Raw genomic sequence first — 21,578 nt, 5'->3', positions numbered from 1 at the left:
CAGGTCAGAAGAAAGGTTATGCTGTCTGCCTAGCCTAGTACTGCCTTGTACTCACCCCTAACCCTTTCTGCATGCTGCCTAGCTATCTCAGTTTACCCTAGGCCTGGCAGTTGGAGTGCTGGCTGAGCAAGCGTAGCTGGTGATGTCAATGTGGCTCAAACAAAGTCCAAATTACAGCCCAAGAGAGCAGGTGATGCTGCCTCTACCACTCCTCCAGCTCCACACTCAACCACTGCTGGTGTCTCACAGGTGCCAGGGCCTTTCCTGCCTCCCAACTGGCAGGTCTTCCTCAACTCTGCCGATACTGCCTCCTTGTCAGGACTCAGACCTCAGGCACTGGTTCTTAGAGAAGTGTCTTCAGCTTCAGCGGGTTGTGTGCGGTACCATGCAGTACTTGGCTGTCTGGTGGGACAGTGAGGGCCCAACACAGTTGCATTGAGGGTTTCCCAGCAACACAGAATGTGACTCCTCAAGTGATGACTGGGTGCTACCTGAGAGCTGATCCTGGGAGCAGCCTCCAGGTTAGGGGTCCTTCTGGGCTGAACTAGGCCATTCTGAGTGTGGCACTCAGGGAGGAATGCCACCAGGGCCAGCAGCGTGGACAGGGGTTCTCGGGGCCACAGGTTGTGGCACTGACAGGCCCTGAGACAACACACCTCTGCTTGAGTCCCATAGCCTCAGTACCTGTGATTAGCACATGAACTGACCCAGAGACTCAACAATCTACTCCTTGGGTTCAGTTTGTCACAAGCGAAGGGCACTGGAGGCTGGGCAGCAGGACGGGCAGGCTCTCACCTGGTGGGCACGGAGCAAGGCGGTCCTCCGGTACATGTAGTCCTCTGACTTGATGACATACACCATCTTATATGAGTTCAGTTTGAACCTGCACTCCAGCTTGTCCAGGCTGTCCACGTTCTCCATGGGCTTCTTGCTATTTCCTTCCTTCCCTTCCTTTTCCTGCTGCTCACGGCCACGCTGACACTTCCGGATCCGCCTCAGGTTCCTACAAGGCAGAACAAGCATGCATGGGGAGTGCTGTGCTGGTTTCCCACAGACCCTTCCCAACACAGCTCGCTCCCCAGCTCTCCCAGCACTTACCACACTTTGAGTTACAGTTGCATAAAAAAGTTCAACAGTTTCAGTGTGAAAAATTCCAATTGCAGACATAGAAAAAAGGTGGAAATCTACCATCTTCCACCCCTAATTCCCAAAATTGTGCTTGCACTAGCATAGATAGCCACTGCTAACAGGTCTTGAACATTTCTAATTGATTGGGATTCACCAGGATAACTGTGGATCATTTTTATTGACTTGAAAACAGACACACATACAGTACTGTATAACATGTGGGCATTCACCAGCACTGACTTAACCTACTGGGCCACAATACTTGCCTCTTAACAGTTTTGTTTGAAACACCCCGGCCTTTGTGTATATGCAAATGTAATTACCCACCGGAGTAGAGCACTGGGGTTCATTTATAGGACAAGATAGGATCATACCATAGTTTATTGTTTCTCCCTAAACACCTCAAGGATTTTATCATCTCACTGTACACTTGTCTCTTTACTGCTGCATGAAACACATCCTGACAAAACCCTTGCAAAAGCCTCCTTCAATTGGTTTTTGCATCTAAACATACAAAACAACTTGTCAAAGTCGGCACTGTGTCAGCGGACAGTCCCACCGTCCCTACACCTTGTCACTAGAAGCATGACACGTGGCCCCATGTACCTGCACCACACAGCAGCACAACCCCACACAGGTCCAAGGTGTTTAGGAAGTCTGTGCGGGCAGAAATGACCTGCACGAGCCTACCGTGACGTGCTCCACCCAGGGTACAGCACACTGGCCCTAGAAGTTGGTGCTTGTCTGTGACCTTGTGCCTGTGTTCAAATGCTGACTGCTTTGATAAATTCTCAGCCACTCAGCTCAAATCATCCCCTGCTGCTTTCCCAGATACACCAGCAGCAAGGACAGAAAGCAGAGCAGCGCTCCAAGATGGGGTGTGGGCACTGCAAGGGGGAGCTTGCTGCACTCAACTCTGGCCCTAATTCGCATCTTTTTAACATGCTGTGTAACAAATGAAAACTGTGCCTCAAGCATCTTGGGGAGTTCAAGCCTGGTTTACACAGAAATAAATCACTCTAGTAAGTGCTGGAGTTGCAAATGGCTCACCACCTTAAGCTGCAACAACCCAGCCATCCTAGTAAGGCAGGTGAAGTCATTGCTGGCAGCGCCTCCATCCTAAACCAGGGTGTTTAGTCTGGTCCTGTCTCAGCTGTTGTAGCCATCTGGGGGAATAAGCCAGTACAAGAAAGATCTCTCTGCCATTCAAATAAAGAAATTAAATGAATTTTATTCATTTGAAAGGCCAAGACAGTGACTCTGATGGGATGGTCTACTCCAAATGCCCACAGCAGCCAGGCACTCTGATTTGGGCACAGGTATGTGAGTGACATCTTCAGCACCAACAGATTTTGGGTTCAGTTCTTGGATATGCTCTAGAGATCAGCTGCCCATCTGCACTTGTGTGCGAGAACCTTGTACAGTATACAATACAGCGGGGACATGGCAGCAGTCCCCACGAGGCCTGCTTACAAGCCTGACTCGTGGCTGCAGGCTAGGAGGGCAGATGGTGGGGCATTTCCTAGCATCCCAGCACCCTGGAAGAGGCTCACTGTACCTGAGTTGTACAAACAGCAGGACTTCTATAAAACCCCTCAACTTGTGAATCTGGCATGGTGACACAGCTGGGCACGAGGCACGCACGGGATAGCCATGACATCTTCTCTGGAGAGGATGTGTTGGGGCCTGCTGGTTCTGCGCTTCCTTCTGCTCTGGTGGACAGTGCCAGTTCCGTGAGGCCCCCCGGGGAAATCACCTAGCCTTGCAGACCGATGGACTCCCATCCAGGGTGGTGATGCAATCACCCAGATGTCATAGTTCTTTACACTTCCCAGCTGCTGACACCTGCTCCAGGCAGGCACCTGGGCCAACAGCCATACAAACCTTGAACCAGCATCCTGAACTGGGGATAATGAGTAGGCCCCAAGACACAGTCATGCAGTTTCCCACTGCTCCATCCTAAACCTGTAACAGTGCAGTCAGTGATCTGCTCACTCACCTGGGCAGAAACACAGGTTTCTGTGCCAGATGCTCACGAAGCTCTGGAGAGGTAGTGTCAGAGTTCATGTATCGCTCCACGTAGTCTGACCAGCGCTGGGGACAAACACAGAGAGGGGAAGGTCACAGACACTGGGTTTGGCTCTTAGGACCACAAAACCCCTCTCCACAATGGCAGGCTCATTCCTCTGTGTGGCTAATGCTTTCATCTCGCAGCCAGGAAGACCCTCATGGTTCTAAGATGCTTTGGTTACCAGAAGTTACAAATGGACAGAGGCTTGTTCACTGACAGGCTCTGTTTCCCTACAGGGTACATGAAATCTTATTTCTAGCACTTTTGAAAAACAGGTCTCTCTCACCTTATACCCTATCACCATACACATGGCCTCATTCCTATCCACACTGCCTGCCACAGCCTTCTATACAGACCCATCTCTGCTCTGCACTGGCTAGCTCCTGCACCTGTCTAGCTCAGAAGTGGTGAATGCACGGCCCATGGGCCATACAAGTTCTGCCCCTCTCAAAGCAACTATAGGCGAGACTTGCAATCTAATAAATCTATAATAGGTTCATGTTCAAGTTGATGATTTTGTATGGCCTGTAAAAGGTGTCACAAGTATCCAAATGGCCCTGGGCAGAAAGAAAGTTCCCTGCCTCCAATCCAGCCTACTAAAACATTCTCAGGACACAAGCAGTCAGGATGACCCCAGGGAGATAGCACTCACTTGGTGTTTCTTAAACTTCAGGAAATTAGTGAACAGCTGACCACCCTGAGACTTCTGCAGAGTGTGGCAAGGCTGTTAGCAACCCCCAACAGCAAGGCCTAGTTAGTAGAGTCAGGAATGGGCTAAGCTCTCAGCATCCGAGCCTGACGGGTTGGTGTCTCCTGGCTGATGGGGTCTCTTGGCCCATGCCATGCTCCGCCCTCCTCCTGCCCATACCTCTGCCTCCACAGGGTCATCGGAGTTCTCCTCTTCAGTGTCCAGAAGCTCAATGGTCAGCTGTACCTGGCCTTGGCTCTGAATGAACATGAGCTGCAAAGGAGAAAGTATTTTGTTAGAAAGAAACCAGGCGATGTAGCCCAAAGGGTAAATTGTCCAGAACCTTTCCATCAGTCTCACATCTATGACCTACTACAAAGACAAATCTAGCCCACAGTGTTCTCTGACCCTTGCTCCACAAAGCAGCAGCAAAGGAAATTATCACATCAGAATTAAGTGGAAGACAAACAGGAGACTGCAGACTGCGCTCACACTGCAATGGGAATTCTAAAGACACACATGAACGTATGAAAGAGTGTGCTATGTTCATGTATCAACTACATTTAAACTTCTTGAAATTCTGGGCCCTGGGGCTTATGTTGTGGCACAGGAAGTTAAAACTACAGCCTATGTTGCCTACATACCATATGCGAGCCAGCTGGATTCCCTGCTGTTCTGTTTCCTAGCCCCCTCCCAGCTATTACCCTGGGAAAGTGGCTCAAGACGGCCCAAGTCCTTAAGCCTTGCATCCGTGTGGGAGACCTGCTTGGCCCAACCCAGGCCACTGAGGCCATTCGGAAAAAAAACCAGCACATGGGAGATCTCTCTCCCTTTCAAATAAATACATCTTTTAAAAATGGAATTAAAATGCTGTTTATTTTAAAAATATTCATATTTGAGAGGTGGACATTTGGTACAGCAGCAGGACCCTTTCCTGGATGTCTGCCTACCTTGTCAGAGGGTCTAAGATTCATTCTGGGCTTTATTACCAATTTCAGTCTCCTGCTAATGCACTCTCTGGAAGATGGCAGTTGGTGGTTCAAGTGGGTGGCTGCCTGCCACACAATGCAGCAGACCTGAAGTGAGCTCCAGGCTCCTGGCTTCAGCCGGGCCCATCAGTGGCTGTCAGTAAGCGTTTGGAAATGAACCACTGCCTTTCAAGGGAGTACATCAATCAGGAAGTTAAACAATTTATATTTAAAACACAGCACACGGACACCTGCAGATACAAACTGTGTTCTGTATTCAACACCTGTCAGCAGCGACAAGGGCACACTGGTCTGCCCTCCAGAACCCTGGGGAGATCAGAGTAGAAGGGAACAAGGCTCAGTCACTTAAGCCCTTGTACTTCACTTAAGGCGAAGCAAGCAGAGCATCCTGCTTGCTCAAGACAGCGGCCCTGGTCAGTAAGCACATAGGACTCAAGGCCAGGTGTGGTTCCTGTTCATGAACTTCAGAACACACCGAGTTATGTCCAAAATAGGTGGTGGAGGGGGAGGGGTGGAGAAAGTACTTCTTAAGAACTATGTGATGTGTGCCATACAGCATTCACAGCAGGCTGCCCTGGCCAGTGCCTAGAGCGGGCAGAAGATGGAGGCTCTGATTGCTTCCCACCTTGTTTTGCTGCAATCTGCCATCTAATGACGAGAAGTTATCAACAATCTCCACATTCCATCTTGAGTCCAGGTCCAAGGGCCTGGGTGTGAGAAGCCTGCAGCTCCAGCCTCCTACCAGTGCAGTCATACCAGCCAGACCCTGGGGGCAGTAGTGCCAGAATCCCACATAGGCACCAGTTTGTGTCTTGGCAGCCCTGTTTCCCATCCAGCTCCCTGCTTGTGGCCTGGGAAAGCAGCAGAGGATGGGCCAAAGCCTTGGAAACCCGCACCTGCATGGGAGACCTGGAAAGGGCTCCAGGCTCTTGGCTTCGGAACCGTTCAACTCCGGCCATTATGGCCACTTGAGGAGTGAATTGGCAGATGGAAGATCTTTCTCTGTCTCTCCTCTCACTTTTCAATAAAAATAAATAAAACTTAAACAAACAAACAAACACCCCCAGGATTTCTGTGCTTATACGGGAGTCCTTGACTCAATCCCTGGTTTCAGGCTTTGGCCTTTGTCATTCTAGATAGCTTGGGAGTGAGCTAGAGAATGGGAGCTTTCTCTTTCTCAGAAAGGCAGATATACAGAGAGGAGGAGAGACAGAGAGGAAGATCTTCTGTTCAATGACTCACTCCCCAAGTGACCGCAATGGCTGCTGCTGCGCCGATCCGAAGCCAGGAGCCAGGAACTTCCTCCAGTCTCCCATGCGGGTGCAGGGTCTCAAGGCTTTGGGCCATCCTCAACTGCTTTCCCAGGCCACAGGCAGGGAGCTGGATGGGAAACGGGGCAGCCGGGATTAGAACCAGCATCTAATTGGGATCCCAGCACGTTCAAGGCGAGGACTTTAACCACTATGCTGTTGCGCTGGGCCTGGTAACTATTTTTCTATCTCAAAGTAAATAAATGTGAAGACCTAGAGGTGCTAACTGTGCAAAGAAAGTTTCAGAAGAAATTTAATATAATCTCCAAGTAATATACTTGCGCTCAAAAATGCTATATTTAAACATTTATTTGAAAGGCACAGTAAGAGACAAAAGAGTCAGTGGGGCTGGTATTATGGCTCAACCGGCTAATCCTCCACCTCTAAGCATTGGGATCCCTTATAGGCACTGGTTTGTGTCTCAGCTGCTGCACTGCCCATCTAGCTCCCTGTTTATGGCCTGGGAAAGCAGAGGTTGATGGCCCTCCGAAGAAGCTTCTCATAGGAGCTAAGGCTGGGAGCAGTCAGACTGGACCAGGTTATTAGTACCTGCCAGCATACCTGTGGCTCAGGTCTGGGGGTGGGCCAGGCTACACCAGTTTGTAACACCCATTGGCAAATCTGAGAACCAGGATGGGGTGTGGGACAGGCTAGAGTCTGGCCACAGCACCACTCAGCGTGAGCTGGAACAGGAGCAGACAGGTCCAGGCCAGACTGGGTCACAGTACCTACCAGCACACATGAGACCAGGAGAGGCAGTTGGAAGAGATGACCCCAGTAGAGTACTGGGACCACTGTTCTTGCTGGTGAGCATGAGAGAGCTGGGACTGGGGACAGACCAAGCTAGGCAGGGTTACAACACTTGTTGGCCTACATGTGTACTAGGTTAGGGGGAGAGCCAAGACAGATTAACCGACAGTATCCACTGGTACAGGCATGAGCCAGAATAGGGCAGGTGGGTTGGGCTCTGCCATAACACCAGCTGGCACGTGCTGGGCCTGGGTGCAAGTCCTGTGGGGCTAGATTGCAGAACCACCTGGAGAGTACAAGATCCGAGGTAGGGAGCAGATCCTGCGGGGAGGCTTTGGGCACATCTCCGATAGGCTGCAACTCTCACCCGTGAGCATGAGAACCACGACTGAGGGCGGGCCTTCCTGGACAACGGAGGTACACACTGCCATGAGTATGGGCTGGAGCGTGGAGTTGGTTAGTTTGAGTTATGTTCCAATGCCCCATGATGTATACGAGATCTGAATGGGATGTGGGACAGACTGGATCAGTCCACTGCACATGTTGGCAGGCATAGGAACCAGAGTTGGAGCTAGTCCAGTGGGGGTTATTAGAGGTCGCTCTGAATGGGCTGCAGCTGCCCCTGGTATATGTGAGAGCCGAACCTGTGTTGGGCAGGGCTGGGCTGCAGCACCCATTGATTTGCAGAGGAAGGAGGACAGAACAAAGTCATCAGCTACACCAGCGAAGCTTGACATCAAACCTCTGGGGGAATGGAGACTGAAGTGGACTATGTCAGCCAACTGACCTTGAAAAGAATGTCCTCATCCTTGGAGCGATGATATCAACACCATGTCAGAACTATCAAGGCCACTTCAGCATAATCCTCTACAACAGGGACCTGAGATGATATTGGCTATGGAGGCAGTTGGGAGGCTTGGCATGGCCTTTCCCATTGTAACCTCTCCCTGATTATCCTCTCAAAATACAGTTAGAATGTGTAAAAACAATGGTCTCGCCCACTTTCCCAGGATCCTTGACCCTTCCAACCCTGATCAACTATGAAAACATCATCATTAAAAACCACAACAAAAAGTTGCTCTGGACTTCAGATTGGCTCGGCTCCAGCTCTAATGGTTATTTGGGGAGTGAACGGAAGAGCTTTCTCTATCTCAATTCTGTAAATTTGCCTTTCCAATAAAAATTAGAGATCTTCTGTACACTGAAATGTGTACTCTTGAAATGCCCATAATAACCAGGTCTAGGGCCTGGTGTGACGGCTCAGCCGCTAAATCCTCAACATGCAAGTGATGGGATCCCATGTGGACACCAATGGGTATCCTGGCAGCTCCACTTCCCATCCAGCTCCCTGCTTGCGGCCTGGGAAAACAGTGGAGGAAGGCCCAAAGCCTTGGGACTCTGCACCTGAGCAGGAGATCCGGAAGAAGCTACTGATTTCGGATCTGCTCAGTTCTGGCCATTGTAGCCATTCAGGGAGTGAACCCGCGGATGGAAGATCTTTCTGTATTTCCTCTCTGTAAATCTGCCTTTCCAATAGAAATCTTCAACAAAATAAATACGAAGGGCCCAGCACAGTAGCCTAGCAGCTACAGTCCTTGCCTTGCACGTGCCAGGATCCCATATGGGTGCTGGTTCATGTCCCGGTGGCCCTGTTTCCCATCCAGCTCCCTGCTTGTGGTCTGAAAGCAGTGGAGGATGCCTGAAAGCCTCGGGACTCTGTGCTTTCACAGGGGACCCTGAGGAGGCTTCTGGATTGGCTCAGCTCTCCCTATTGTGGCCACTTGGGGAGTGGACCAGTGGATGCAAAATTTTTATCTCTCCTTGTCTCTGCAAACCTGCCTTTGCAATAAAATGAAATCTTAAAAAAAAAAAATTACAAAGCCATGTATCACAATGATGTTTTTTTCTAGCAGATGAGAAAGCCATGTAGGTAGGGGAGTGGTTACTTCCAGTTTTCAATGTTCCCTGCATTTCTTCTGAAAGAGGAAAGGGGCACTTGAAGAAGTTCCAGGAATGGACTCAGGGCTCCGACCACCCTGGCTGGGACTTGTCCTCCTGGTGAATTAGTCTCACCATCAAGAATCTTGATTCAGGGTCTCCTACTCTAAGGCTGGCATCCCGATTCGTTCCAACATCTCCACGCCAGCTGGGAGATCTCAGCCAATGGAGGGGAGCAACCCCTACCTTGAAGCAGTTCTCGTCCGACATGAGCTGCTCAGCCTTGCGCTGGTACGTGGACTCCAGCAGGCTCCTCGACGTCTGCGTGCTGAGCTGGCCGCCAGTGGCCCCATTGCTGTTCTCCGCCAGGTAGAGGTCAGTCACCTGCACACAGATCTCATCACTCACGATGTGCTGCAGCTGCGAGCAAGCAGGAGAGGTGTCAGTGCACATGAAGACGCCTCGCCCTGTCCTCTGGTCATGCGTGCCAAAAGGACAATTAAAGAAAATCCATCTCACAAAATCACTGGACCATTTTCTTGGGGAACAATGGAGCACATCAGAAGTCTGTGAGCAAAACTTACCTCTTTATTTAAAGCCAAGACCAGAGGCAGCTTAGGTAAGCAAGTTGCTTATTTAAAATGCCAAGGACTGGGTCTGACAGCATGGCATAGCAGCTAAAGTCCTCGCCTTGAATGCCCCGGGATTGCATATGGGTGCTGGTTCTAATCTCGGCAGCCCCACTTCCCATCCAGCTCCCTGCTTGTGGCCTGGGAAAGCAGTTGAGGACGGCCCAATGCTTTGGGATCCTGCACCCATGTGGGAGACCCGGAGGAAGTTCCTGGCTCCTGGCTCCAGATCGGCACAGCACGGGTCATTGTGCTCACTTGGGGAGTGAATCATTGGATGAAAGATCTTCCTCTCCTCCTCTCTGTATATCCGACTTTGTGATAAAAATAAGTAAATCTTAAAAATAAATACATAGGGCCTGGCACGGTGGCGAAGTGCTTAAGGTCCTCGCCTTGCACGCCCGGGATCCCATATGGGCGCCGGTTCTATCCCGGCAGCCCCGCTTCCCATCCAGCTCCCTGCCTGTGGCCTGGGAAAGCAGTCGAGGACGGCCCAAAGCTATGGGACCCTGCACCTGCGTGGGAGACCCGGAAGAGGCTCCTGACTCCTGGTTTCAAATTGGCTCAGTTCCAGCCATTGTGGCCAATTGGGGAGTGAATAAGTGGATGGAAGATCTTTTCTATCTCTCCTCCTCTCTGTATATCTGATTTTCCAATTAAAAAATAAATCTTGGGCCCGGCGTGGTGGCGCAGTGGTTAAGATCCTCGCCTTGCATGCCTGGGATCCCATATGGGCGCAAGTTCTATCCCGGCAGGCCCGCTTCCCTTCCAGCTCCCTGCCTGTGGCCCGGGAAAGCAGTCGAGGATGGCCCAAAGCTTTGGGACCCTGCACCTGTGTGGGAGACCCAGAAGAGGCTCCTGGCTTCGGATCGGCATAGTATCGGCCGTTGCGCTCACTTGGGGAGTGAATCATCGGACGGAAGCTCTTCCTCTCTGTCTCTCCTCTCTGTATATCCGCCTTTCCAATAAAAAAATAATAAAAATAAATCTTTAAAAAAGCCTCAAATTTCTAAGGTTCCTTGTTATCATGTACAATTTGCTTCCATGCATGTCCTCACTGGAACCCCCAGGCACACAAGGGAAAGATGCCGCATGGTGGGTGAGAAAGCTGCCTGGGAAGCTGTGGTTGGGAGGCAGCCTGCTGTCACCCAAGCTAAGTCCCACAGCAATGGCAATTTCCAGGTTCGCACAAAACCAAGGCCCACGAGACGTTCTGGTGCTTGGCAGTGACAACAGACTGGGGCAACAGCACAGCTCCCCGAACTCACAGGCCAACACCTGCCCTGAGACATCACCTACATTTCCATGTCCAATACAAAGTGCGGCACTCTCTGTTATGCTAACTACTCCCGCTTCCCAGTCTTGCACCTTCTTGTGATAAGCGTACCAAACACTCACCTGGAAAGCCGACCCTTTGTTTCGCAACATCACATGCTATTTCTATTTCAAATGGAAGACTCCCAAATCAAGCTGCACCCCTCAAATAATGCCACAGAATGTGAAAAACAGAAAAGGCAACAAAAGTTGATTTCAATATAAAATTTGCATTTTTCCTATGAGGCCTGGTATGGTTTAGTGGCTAATGGGGCCACCTGTGGTATAAGTGTAGTACAAGTGCCCCACATGACCTTTGACTGAAATCTCCACTGCTCCACTGCTGCAGCTCCCCTCCAATGGCTTGAGAAAAAACAGCAGCAATGGTCCATGTATTTGGGCCCCTGCATTCACATGGGAGACTTGCATGACACCGACTCCTGGCTTTGGCCCGACTTAGCACTTGCCTTTCAAGCATCTGAGATGGAAGGGGGCACCAGCAGATGGAGGATCTCTGTCTTTCCACCTTTTTAAAAGATTTATACAGAGAGGAGGAGAGACGGAGGAAGATCTTCCATCCAATGTTCACTCCACCAAGTGGCCAGAGCTGAGCCAATCCGAAGGTAGGAGCCAGGAACTTTTTCCAGGTCTTTCGCGTGGGTGCAGGATCCTAAGGACTTGGGCTGTCCTCAACTACTTTCCCAGGCCACAAGCAGGGAGCTGGATGGGAAGTGGGGCTGCCGAGATTAGAACCAGTAACGATATGGGATCCCAGTGCATTCAAGGCGAGGACTTTAGCCACTAGGCCACTGTGCTGGGCCTTGTCTCTCCAACTTTTTAAAAATGTACTAAAAAAATTAGAATTCTCAACCAAGGCATCATTATTTATAGGATAACTACCTACTTTTATAAGTAAAGCTCGAAATGACAGGTGCATGTATTTATAGGAATCTGGGCATGAGGGACAGTTAGAAGGCTGAGTAGAAAGAGCAGTGCTTCCAGACACATTATCCCGGACAACGGATTCTCACCCATCTTATGACGACTCGCTAACAGGCAAAAGCCTATGACTCAAGTGAGAGAAAAGAATACAATGTGGAAAACCACATCCAAGGCCCATGTCCACCATGTCCACCTGCTGAGGCTCCACTCTTTCTCGGCTATCAGGGTCCCCCACAGGTCCTTGGAAAAGGTAGCACTCCAACCCCACACCAGCATGGAGCTAACTGCAGTGACATGATATGTGCAAGTCTCACAGACACGTGAAAGTGAAGGATGGCAGGAGACAGAGACCCTTTCTCCATCAGTTCTCACACAGAAGGGCCACACACTCAGCTTCGGTGCTCAGCTGCCCACAGGAATGTCTATCATCATTCTTTGCGCCTGGGTCTCCTGCCTTGTTGACGGGATCCCAGCTTGGATGCCCTGCTGCCTCCCTAAGCTCATGAGCAGGGAGGCAGATCTAAGGCAAAGACGCTGAGATTCAAGATGGCCCTTCAGTAGGGGACACCGGTGTTGCAGCTAGGAGGGCTTCACCCTGCTGACCCCTAGCCCCAAGCCCTGCCTTGGAGAACAAATCCCTCTGTCACCTGCCTTGAGAAGACAGGGCCAATGTACGGATTGACCTGCAACTTCAGTGACAAACTCTGGGGGGCAACAGCAAGCAAGGAGAGGCCTCCAAGTGAGTACAGAACCCTGAACACAGGTTCTATAACATGCTGACACGGGGTTTTCTGGATAAAACCTGCTTCCATAAAGAATAGACTGAGAGTATTACAAATTCAAAATTATATAACAATGGCCTAATTCTGTCATTTCAAAAGCCACCCTCAGCCTTATCAAGTAGGTTTTACTGACCTGCTTTCACAGTGGCCAGATAAGGATTAATCTCTCCCGAAGTCAAATGCTGGCTAACCATGTCCACCTGACGATGACCACCACTCCCCTGCAGACCCTCAGACCTTCTTCAGGATGGCAAGATCCACTGGTGAGAGCGGACATTGAGGGGGTGCAAGCAGACACCCCCCTGAACGCCTCCTGGCACAGCATGCGTTTTTCACCCACAGGGGTGGCGCAGGCACTTGGACTAGAACTCGCCTTTCCTTAAAGTCCCTCGCTAGTAGCAGATTGACAACACACTCTCAATCCTCCCGAGCCCAAGGCCAAGGAGCAGAAAACTGATTTGGTCCCCAGCCCTTACTAGTCAGATAGCACTCACTGCTCTGTAGGAGGACCTACTGAACAACCCCAGGAGACCACAGGAATACAGCACAAACCTAACTCTACCAACCAAGGCTGGCAGAGCACTGTGGACAACTGGCACTGTTAGAGATCAGTGTGCCTCTCCCTTTACCAGCAGAAGCTTCTCTGCTCCTCGCTCAACCCTGACCGTGCTCACCTGCCGGACAATGCTCTGGATCAGCTTGTCCATGGTGAAGGCGATGTAGGCGTGGATGGTGAACATCTCTCGCAGCGAGTCTTCATACTGTGACGCGTCTATGTTGCCATCCAGCAGGCTCCGCACCATGTCCAGGAATGCCGGATAATAATCCTCTACATCAACATCCACTGCAGAGAGAGTAACCAGATGAAGCCTGATGTGCTGAACAGGGCTGCGCACACCGCACAAGTTAATCCCACAGCAGCAGCTGACAGGTGGCAGCAAGCAACAAGGTCGCCACTCCGCTACTCATGCAAGAGTGACTCCACAACTTCTCCTTCTTTGTAAAGAAGGCAATGCAAGCCTGGTTTTCCTTTTCTGATTTTATTGGAAGAGCAGATTTACACAGGAGATGGAGAAAGATCTTCCATCTTCTGGTTTACTCCCACCATGGATGCAACAGCAAAGCCTGAGCCGATCCTAAGCCAGGAGTCAGGAGTTTCTTCCAGGTTTCCCATACGAATTCAGCACACAAGGACCTGGGCCATCCTCCACTGCTTTCCCAGGCCAAAAGCGGGGAGCTGAACTGGAAGTGGAGCAGCTGGATGATTAGCCTGTTGAGCCACTACCCCAGCCCTGTGACTCTGGACTTGACCAGGGCCGCCAACGTCCCGACTGACCACACCAGAGAGCTCCACATTGACAGCAGAGCAAAATGTCTCAGGAAGTGGTCTGTCCGAATCCCGTCTCCTTCACTTTCCCTGCCACACAGAGTACCCGAACACGGGCCACTCACAAAGCTGGCTGATGACAGCCAGGTGCAGGTGAATAAAGGCAGACACAGCTGTGCCAGAGCACCAGGAAATCTCTGGGGATAGAAAAATAGCAGCATAAATTAATTCCTCTATGAATAATGAAATAATCTACATTTGTCAAAGTCCCTTTGTTTAAAACGGATTCACAACACTGTACTTCACAATGGCATTAGAAAACCTTCACTTAGCTGCTCATCACTCACTCCAACAATGGCTCCTGGAGCTCCTCCATGGTGCAGGAGACAATGAGCAGCCTGCCAAGGGCACAATGCCCAGCAAGAGTCCTGCTTTCAGTTTATCAGAATCAAACTCACTTATGGCAGGTTCACAATGAGGCAGATCGAATCTCCAGTGCAGGAAGTGAAGAGGTTTTGTGGTTTCTTAATTTTTAAAAAAGATGTATTTATGTGACAGGCAAAAGAAGAGAGACATATCTTGAATCCACTATTGTTTCACTCCCTAAATGACCACAAAGCCAGGTTTTGGCCAGGCCAAAGCCAGGAACCATGAACTAACTCCACCTGGGTCTCCTAGGTGGCTAGGAGGGTCCCATGTGCTCGAGCTCTCACCTGCTGCCTCCCAGGATGTACCAGCAGGAAACTGGAGCAGAAGCCTAGAGCAGCTGGGACTTGCTGGACCACAACGATCTCTCAAAAATGTGTCTACTGTGTAAACATTCAGTGAGCTATAGAGTCAGGATCTGTACTTCCCTATGTACTTGGCACACTCAATATATAAGGCTGATTCAAAGTATAGACAGAATTCATCAGGGTGAACTGGACACCTGTTAGTGCATGGGCGGACCAATACCTGCAGGGTCACAGGGCCATGGAGGACAGCACAACAGGACAGGCCCTGCCAGCACGGAGGCAGCCAGGGCTCAAGCTGCACTTGTCATCTGGTTTGAGCCCACAGCACAGGCTAGAGCACAGCCCCCACACACCAGGTGTTCCTGGACAACATGCCTCGAGGTCAGCCCAAGCTGTCCAAAGTACACGCTATCTGCCCCAGGGCTGTCACCAACACTCTAGGCCAAACTGTGGAAGCCTCATGTCACATGAAGCCAGAAGCAGGCTACCTAAGATGGAGTTACCACACTTGGGTCCAAAATTTCTGTCTCTCCAGGCAGGACACTCTAGATAGGCTTTTAGAACTAACTGCCAGTGTCGTTAGCTATTCAACAGGGAACTACGGCCATGCATGGCTTCTTAATCAGCAATGTTTAAAAAAAAGGTGGGGGATTAGAGGAGGCCTGCACAGTGACACAGCACATTAATCCTCCACTTGCAGTACTGTTAACTGACATGGGCACCAGTTGGTATCCTGGCTGGCCTATTTCAATCCAGCTCTGTCCATGGCCTGGGAAGGCAGTGGAGGATGGGTCAAGTCCTTAGGCCCTTGTACCTTCATGGGAGAGCTGAAAGAAACTACTGGCTCTGGATCAGCTCAGCCACGACCTCTCTGTCCATCTGGGGAGTGAACCAGTGGATGGAAGATTGTATTTCCAATATAGATAGATATAGCTAGGGAGGGAAGGAGGGAAGGAGAGAGGGAGAGAAGGGATGGCATGCATCCTCAAGCTGGTTTAGTAGGTTGGATGCTACCCATAGCTGAGTGCCTGGGTTTGACTTCCAGCTTGGCTCCAGATTTGAGCTTCTAATGCAGATAGGAAGTGACAGTGCTGACTCCGAGTAACTGGCTCTTGGTTTTGGTCTGGCCTGGTGCTAGCCCCAGCAGGCATTTGGGGCACAAAGCTGTGGTGGGAACTCACTTTTTCTTAAAAAACAAACACAAAGAACTCCTCAAATTGGTTATTTGCTCAATTGCCCAGATGGAAGGGTTTCTGGAGAAAGCTTCTGGCTCCTAGCCCCCTGTTTGATTTATCAGCTGGCTGTAATGTGGCAGCAGGCGGCACACTCAAGTCGGTCTCCCCGCCCATCCCGTGGCTTCCTACTGCTGAGATCTCTATCTGCCCTGCCTTTCCTGTTGTGTCTCACACCATCTCAAATCCAAATCTCCTTTCCAGAAACCATTGCTACTTAACAGCACTGAGCCAACAAACTCTCATTATTAAGAAGCCCCATTAAGGGTCCAGGCACGATAGCATAATGGTTAAAGTCCTCGGCTTGAACCCGCCAGGATCCCATTATGCGCACCCATTCTAATCCCGGCAGCTCCACTTCCCATCCAGCTCCTTGCTTGTGGCCTGGGAAAGCAGTCGAGGACAGCCCAAAGCCCTGGGACCCTGCACCCATGCGAGAGATCCGGAAGAAGCTCCGGTTTTCAGATTGGCTCAGCTCCAGCCGTTGCGGCAAATTGGGAATGAACCATCCAACAGAAAACCTTCCTCTCCGTACATCTGCCTTTCCAATTAAAAAAAAACCCATCAAGCCTATGTGAGTAAACTGTGTTTCTGTGCTGTGAAACACACTGTAGTCTCCAGAGTGCCATCACGTGGGCGGCTCATGGGGACCAGGTCCCTTCCTGGCCCACAGCATCCACCCTCCATCTCCTGTTTATGGTCCCCAAACTGCACAGTGTATGTGGCCTATGTGTGTGAATTCTCTCAGCAACCTTGTGAAATAAGTTCAAAGTTTGGGTGAGGTCACTCATAGGAATCTGTAGATGTGAATCATAATTCAAATCCAAGACTGGAAACTATGATCTGTGCGTGAACAGAAACAGGCCTCAGGGCAGTGCTGTGGTACAGCATGTTTAGCCTCCATCTGCTACACAGGATTCCCTGAGTGTTAGTTTTGGTCCCCGTTGTTGTGCTCCCAATCCAGCTCCCTGCTAATGCTCCTAGCCGGTGACAGAAGATGATCCAAGTGCTTGGGCTCCTTCTACCAACTTAAGAGCTGAATGAGTTCTTGGGTCCTAGCTTTAACCAGGCCCAGGCCCTGCCGTTGCAGCCACATGGGCAGTGAAACAGTGAATGCAAGGAGTCCCTACATCCTTCATTGTTAATCACTCTGTCTTTCAATAAATCAATATACAAGCAGGGCAAGCAGCCCTGAGGCCCCACCCACCACATCCTCTAGCAACAGTGTGAGCAACTCACTGGGCTCTTTGAGACGAAGCTGGATGGCAGGGCTGTCACTCTTTTCTCGCTTGATGCCCAGCACCTCCCGTTCCCATTCTCTCTCTCGGGTTTCCTCTTCAATCTGCCGTTCAGCTTGGGAGCAAATCCGCAGCAGCCTCAGGCAGAGAATCTGGTGCAGTCGCATGAAGATGTACCAGTTGTTGTTGACGTAGAAGAGGTTGTACACGTCATCCATCCCTCTCAGCTTCTGGGCTGCTGTGTTACTGAATAGCAACTTGGACTTGGGAGGACTGCCGCCAACACCATTATGCTTCCTGGCTGCCCCAGTCGCTTCATCCACATCCATTTCTTCCTCTTCCTCTTCCTCCACATCTGACAAATCACCTCTCTGAGCAAAGAGCAGATCGGGAATAAAATGGTGCATGATTTGCTTGATTTTATACTTGTCCTCCTTCTGGATGCCCGTTTGCCTCTTCACATGGTGGATGATGAGAGCAGCGGCATCTTCCAGTATCTGCTTGTCCTCGTAGGCAAGGGAGAGGTGTGGGCCAACAGGCGCGCTGGCGTTCTCTTCCGTAGCCTGCTCTTGCCGCTGTTGGGAGAGAGAAACAATCCCGTGAGGCATCTATGTCAACAACTTAGCTTTAGGACTACACAAGCAGTGTATGCCATTTTACCAACAGCCGCCATTCAAGACAAGCCAACTGTAGCAATCGAGCAGGCACCACAGGCCTGCCTGCATTCCTCTCTCAGAAGTGGAGTTCCATCAGCATCTCAGCTCCAGGTCTGTTTCTAGTCCCATAACCAACAAGAATCACCAAGAGCCTGGGGGTCAGTGATACACTGAGGGTCCACAGGAAAGTGAGGCATCCCCTGCAGGACACGGATGGCTAGGTGTACTTGAGGGAAACACAGCAGGATGGACATGAAGACACAAATCGCATAGCCAAGGCTCAGTGTAAACACGGTGGATCCAAGCACCAACCGAGAGGGCTTGGCAGCCTGGTTTTCTAGACATCCAAACTGTGCCATGCATGCAGACGGGTGCTCTCACACAGACGGCAGCCTCGCTCACCTCGTCGTAGATACTCTCAATCTCGTTAAGCAAGCTCTTGGACCTCAGCACCTTTGTGTCATTCTGCTTAAAGTTGATTCCCTGGTGGTCCAGAGACTTCAGGTAGTACTTCTCGTTCTGCTCACGCCATACCTTGTTAAAGCCTCTTTGAGCTTCTCGCCACTCTTCCTCTTTCATCTTCAGCCTGCGGGGTAGGGAGGCAGGTACAGACGGCCACAAGTGGGAATTCAGTCTCAGAAGTGAGAAATATACCAGGCGCGCTTCAGATGACAAAGCTGGACTAAGTCTGCACTGAGTTGCACTTTGGGACAAATACTATCAGACTAGCCTTACACCCTGTCACATGGAGAATTACTCCTTCATGATTTACGGAAACAGCCATCAGTCCCTCAGTCAGAAATCTCACATTAACACTGGTTACTTTTCAAACAAAACACCCCAGGGTGTGAGGACATGCCTTGAAGAAAGGGCTCACTGCCTGGGATGGCTGAGACAAGTGCCACATTGCTTCCTAGACCCTCTACGACACTTGACACAACCACTGCAACTCTACTCAGAGCCACGGATCCTGAGGCTCCAGGGAGAACAAAAGCCAACACAGTGCTAGAACTTCAGGATAACTGCACCTCAGAAGCCACAAGCCAAATGTCACCAGCAACAAAAGAATCTTGATTGTGTGCCAGATTTTGGCGGGAGGAAAGACAGTTATCTGGGCTGTGTGAATTGTGTAGCAAATAGTACTCATCCAGTGACACAACACGATTCCCAGCATGAGCAAAGGACCATGCAGGGCAGGCAAGTGGCCTGGCAGTTCAGACATGTAAGGAGCACTTGGGTTCTTCGCCGAGTTCTGGCTCCCAACTTGAGCGTTCTGCTACTGCACACCCTGGGAGGAGGCAGTACTGACGGCTCAGTGCTCAGGTCCCTGCTGCCTTCACAGATTTGGATAGAGTCCCTAGTTTCTGGCCTCTACCACCAGCCACACTGGGAACTGAGTCAACAGATGGGACCTCTGCCACTCTTTGTCTCTCAAATACTAAAACACAACAATGTTACTTGTGGCACAGCAAGTTCAGTCACTGCTTGTGAGACTGGCATATTACATCAGAGAGCCAGTTCAAGTCCCTGAGACTCTGGTTCCAAACCAGCTTTGCTAATGTACCTGGGAAGGAAGCACAATATGTCCCAAGAACACTTAGGATCCTTTTCAACCTAGGCAGAAGTCCATGATGGAGTTAAAGGCTCCTGGCCAGCCCTGACATGTGTGGCCATTTGGGAAACGAACCAGTGGATGAAAGTTCTGTCTCAGTCTTACTATTTCAAATAGCCCCTCAAGCCTATGCATCGGGCCCACCTCCCCCCACTTTCAAGGTCTGGTCTAAAGCTGGTTATAGAGAACCAGTTCTTGCTCTGTACTCAATTTCCAACAACTGTGATTGGGGAGAAACCTTAGGGCTAATGGGTCGGTCACGAGAGCCCGCTGTGTAGCACATTATGGAGGAAGGGTGGGCTCAGTCACCTTTTGAGGACGATGGGCACAGCAATGGAGGGGTTCTTGCGCAGGCCGTCGATAATGTCAGCTGCCTTGTCCGCGTATATCCTCTGCAGGGCTTTGCGGTGGATCACTTCTGACGTGCCCCCAAGCGTGTTATCCAAGCGGAACTTGGCCTGCTCCTCAGCAGACAAGCGTGAAAGCTTTTTCTGTATTGCCTCCAGAACACGGATTGTTGCCAGATTGGTCTCCAAAACTACATCAAGCTGAAGAAAAAAACAGAAAAGTGCTCAGGACCAAACCAAACCAGAGTCAGGAGAACTGGGCTGGACGTCTAACCCCTCATTCTGACGCCCGGCTCTGCCACGGCAGCCATAGTAAAGTGGCAGTAGCACTGAACACTCTCTGAAGACTCTTCTGTGACACCAAGTGTCCAGCACAGGGAATGGTAGTTGACACTTCCAGCAAGGAGAGATGCACACAGAGCCTTGCTCACTTAGGCAACCAAGAAATGCCTCTTCAGCTTGATCAGCTCCCCACAGATGTTAACACCTGCCACGATTCAGTCTTCGGCAAATGACTTGAACTTCACATAAACACTGGAGGCAAAGATGGCACAGCCTGTCTGGGGCCAAGCAGTATATTATGCTTCATTCACAACACAGAAGCAGCAGTGGGCGTCAGTGTGAAGGGGGAGGAGAGCTACATCAGCACGGATCAAAGAAGGAGACCTCACCTACCCACACAGTTTAGTGAGCTGGTCAGTTTAATGCACTAAATGCAACAACTAGGATACAGGCCGCCAGCTTCCACAGACATACTCAGCTCCCCTCTTTGGTAGTGGCATCAATGACACAGACAGGGGAATCTAAGGCCACTCTTTTCTCCTCTGGCAAAAGACCTAATAAGCAGCTCTTTCATTTCCATCCTTGCCCATCAACTTCATTAAGATAAAAGTTCCTCATTTAATTTTTTTTCAAAAGAACTAAGCAGGAAAGACCTCTGGGTTTGAACAGTTTAGAGCTCTCATAAAAAGCCACCAAAAACAGCTTCAAGGAAGCCCATAGGCATGAGGGCATTGCATTTCCACTCCACGTAAAACACAATCACTTTCAAACGGCTATGCAAATCCAAAGGATTATTCTTCAGCCGTGAAGGGACAAGTTCAGTTAAAAGGGTAGAAGTGGCCTAGATACGTCACATTTGCTGTAAAATCATTGATGAATGCATTTGGCAAATGCAAAAAGCACGCTGAGTACAACCAGCATCTTGCCAGAAGAGTGCAGGGGTGCCCACTCTCCTGCCCCATAGAAGCCGGCACCCAGGGCCCCTTCGGCAGCCTCCCTGATGCTCTTACCTCAAAGCGCTCGTCTTCACAGCGGTAAATGTGTTCTTCGTACTGTGTCTTCTTGGAGCTGACGAAGGTGGAATCCTCAGACCACGACGGGAAGGAGACCCAGGTATCATTTAGAACCTTCAGGGAAGAGAAGCGAGACGGAAGCAAAAATCTAATTAACACTTACTGATGATTGCCATTTGTTTTTGTTTCTTTTCAGAGGCCGAGACAGATCCAAGTACCAGGAATTCAATCCAGGTCTCCCATGTGGATGACTGGCAGCCAGTTACCTGAGCCTTCACCAACACCTCCCAAGAGCTGCATTAGCAAGAGTCAGAACTGAGAGGCAGGCAACAACCTGAGGCAGTCCACTAGAGAACAAGGCTGTCCTAACTTCTGAGTTAAATGTGTGCTCTTCACTGAGCATTCTTAGTGAACTCCAGGGAGGAAATCAAGAACTCACATTAAAAACTTCACAAGAGATCTGGAAAAAGAAGTTCTGAATGTAAGAACAAAATATTTTGAGAAAAGAGAGAAGGTTGTGGATTTGTCGTTCACAGAGTCTGGATCCCGGGAAACACCGTCCTCACCCCAGAAGAAGCAGGTGCTGCAGAGCTGCC

General features: G+C 50.3%; 1 protein-coding gene across 3 annotated transcripts in view; it reads right to left on the bottom strand.

The window, feature by feature from the left end:
- The window catches only part of SIN3A (SIN3 transcription regulator family member A), a 61,237-nt gene that overhangs the window by 1,794 nt on the left and 37,865 nt on the right, over positions 1–21,578 (bottom strand). For all 3 annotated transcript variants that reach the window (XM_040970276.1, XM_040970278.1, XM_040970277.1), the window contains exons 12-20: positions 20,980–21,096; positions 19,650–19,888; positions 18,131–18,314; positions 17,074–17,647; positions 13,216–13,385; positions 9,121–9,294; positions 4,068–4,160; positions 3,128–3,222; positions 796–1,003 (exon numbers count right to left, since the gene is read on the bottom strand). In XM_040970276.1, the coding sequence (XP_040826210.1) occupies positions 796–1,003; positions 3,128–3,222; positions 4,068–4,160; positions 9,121–9,294; positions 13,216–13,385; positions 17,074–17,647; positions 18,131–18,314; positions 19,650–19,888; positions 20,980–21,096 (1,854 nt within the window). The remainder of the gene's footprint in view (positions 1–795; positions 1,004–3,127; positions 3,223–4,067; positions 4,161–9,120; positions 9,295–13,215; positions 13,386–17,073; positions 17,648–18,130; positions 18,315–19,649; positions 19,889–20,979; positions 21,097–21,578) is intronic.

Source organism: Ochotona curzoniae, unplaced genomic scaffold (genome assembly GCF_017591425.1).
Source record: "Ochotona curzoniae isolate NIBS_2020 unplaced genomic scaffold, NIBS_Ocur_1.0 scaffold_4701, whole genome shotgun sequence".
Lineage (NCBI taxonomy): Eukaryota > Metazoa > Chordata > Mammalia > Lagomorpha > Ochotonidae > Ochotona > Ochotona curzoniae.
The sequence above is the reverse complement of the archived record's forward strand: the minus strand, read 5'-3'. Positions and strand labels throughout refer to the sequence as shown.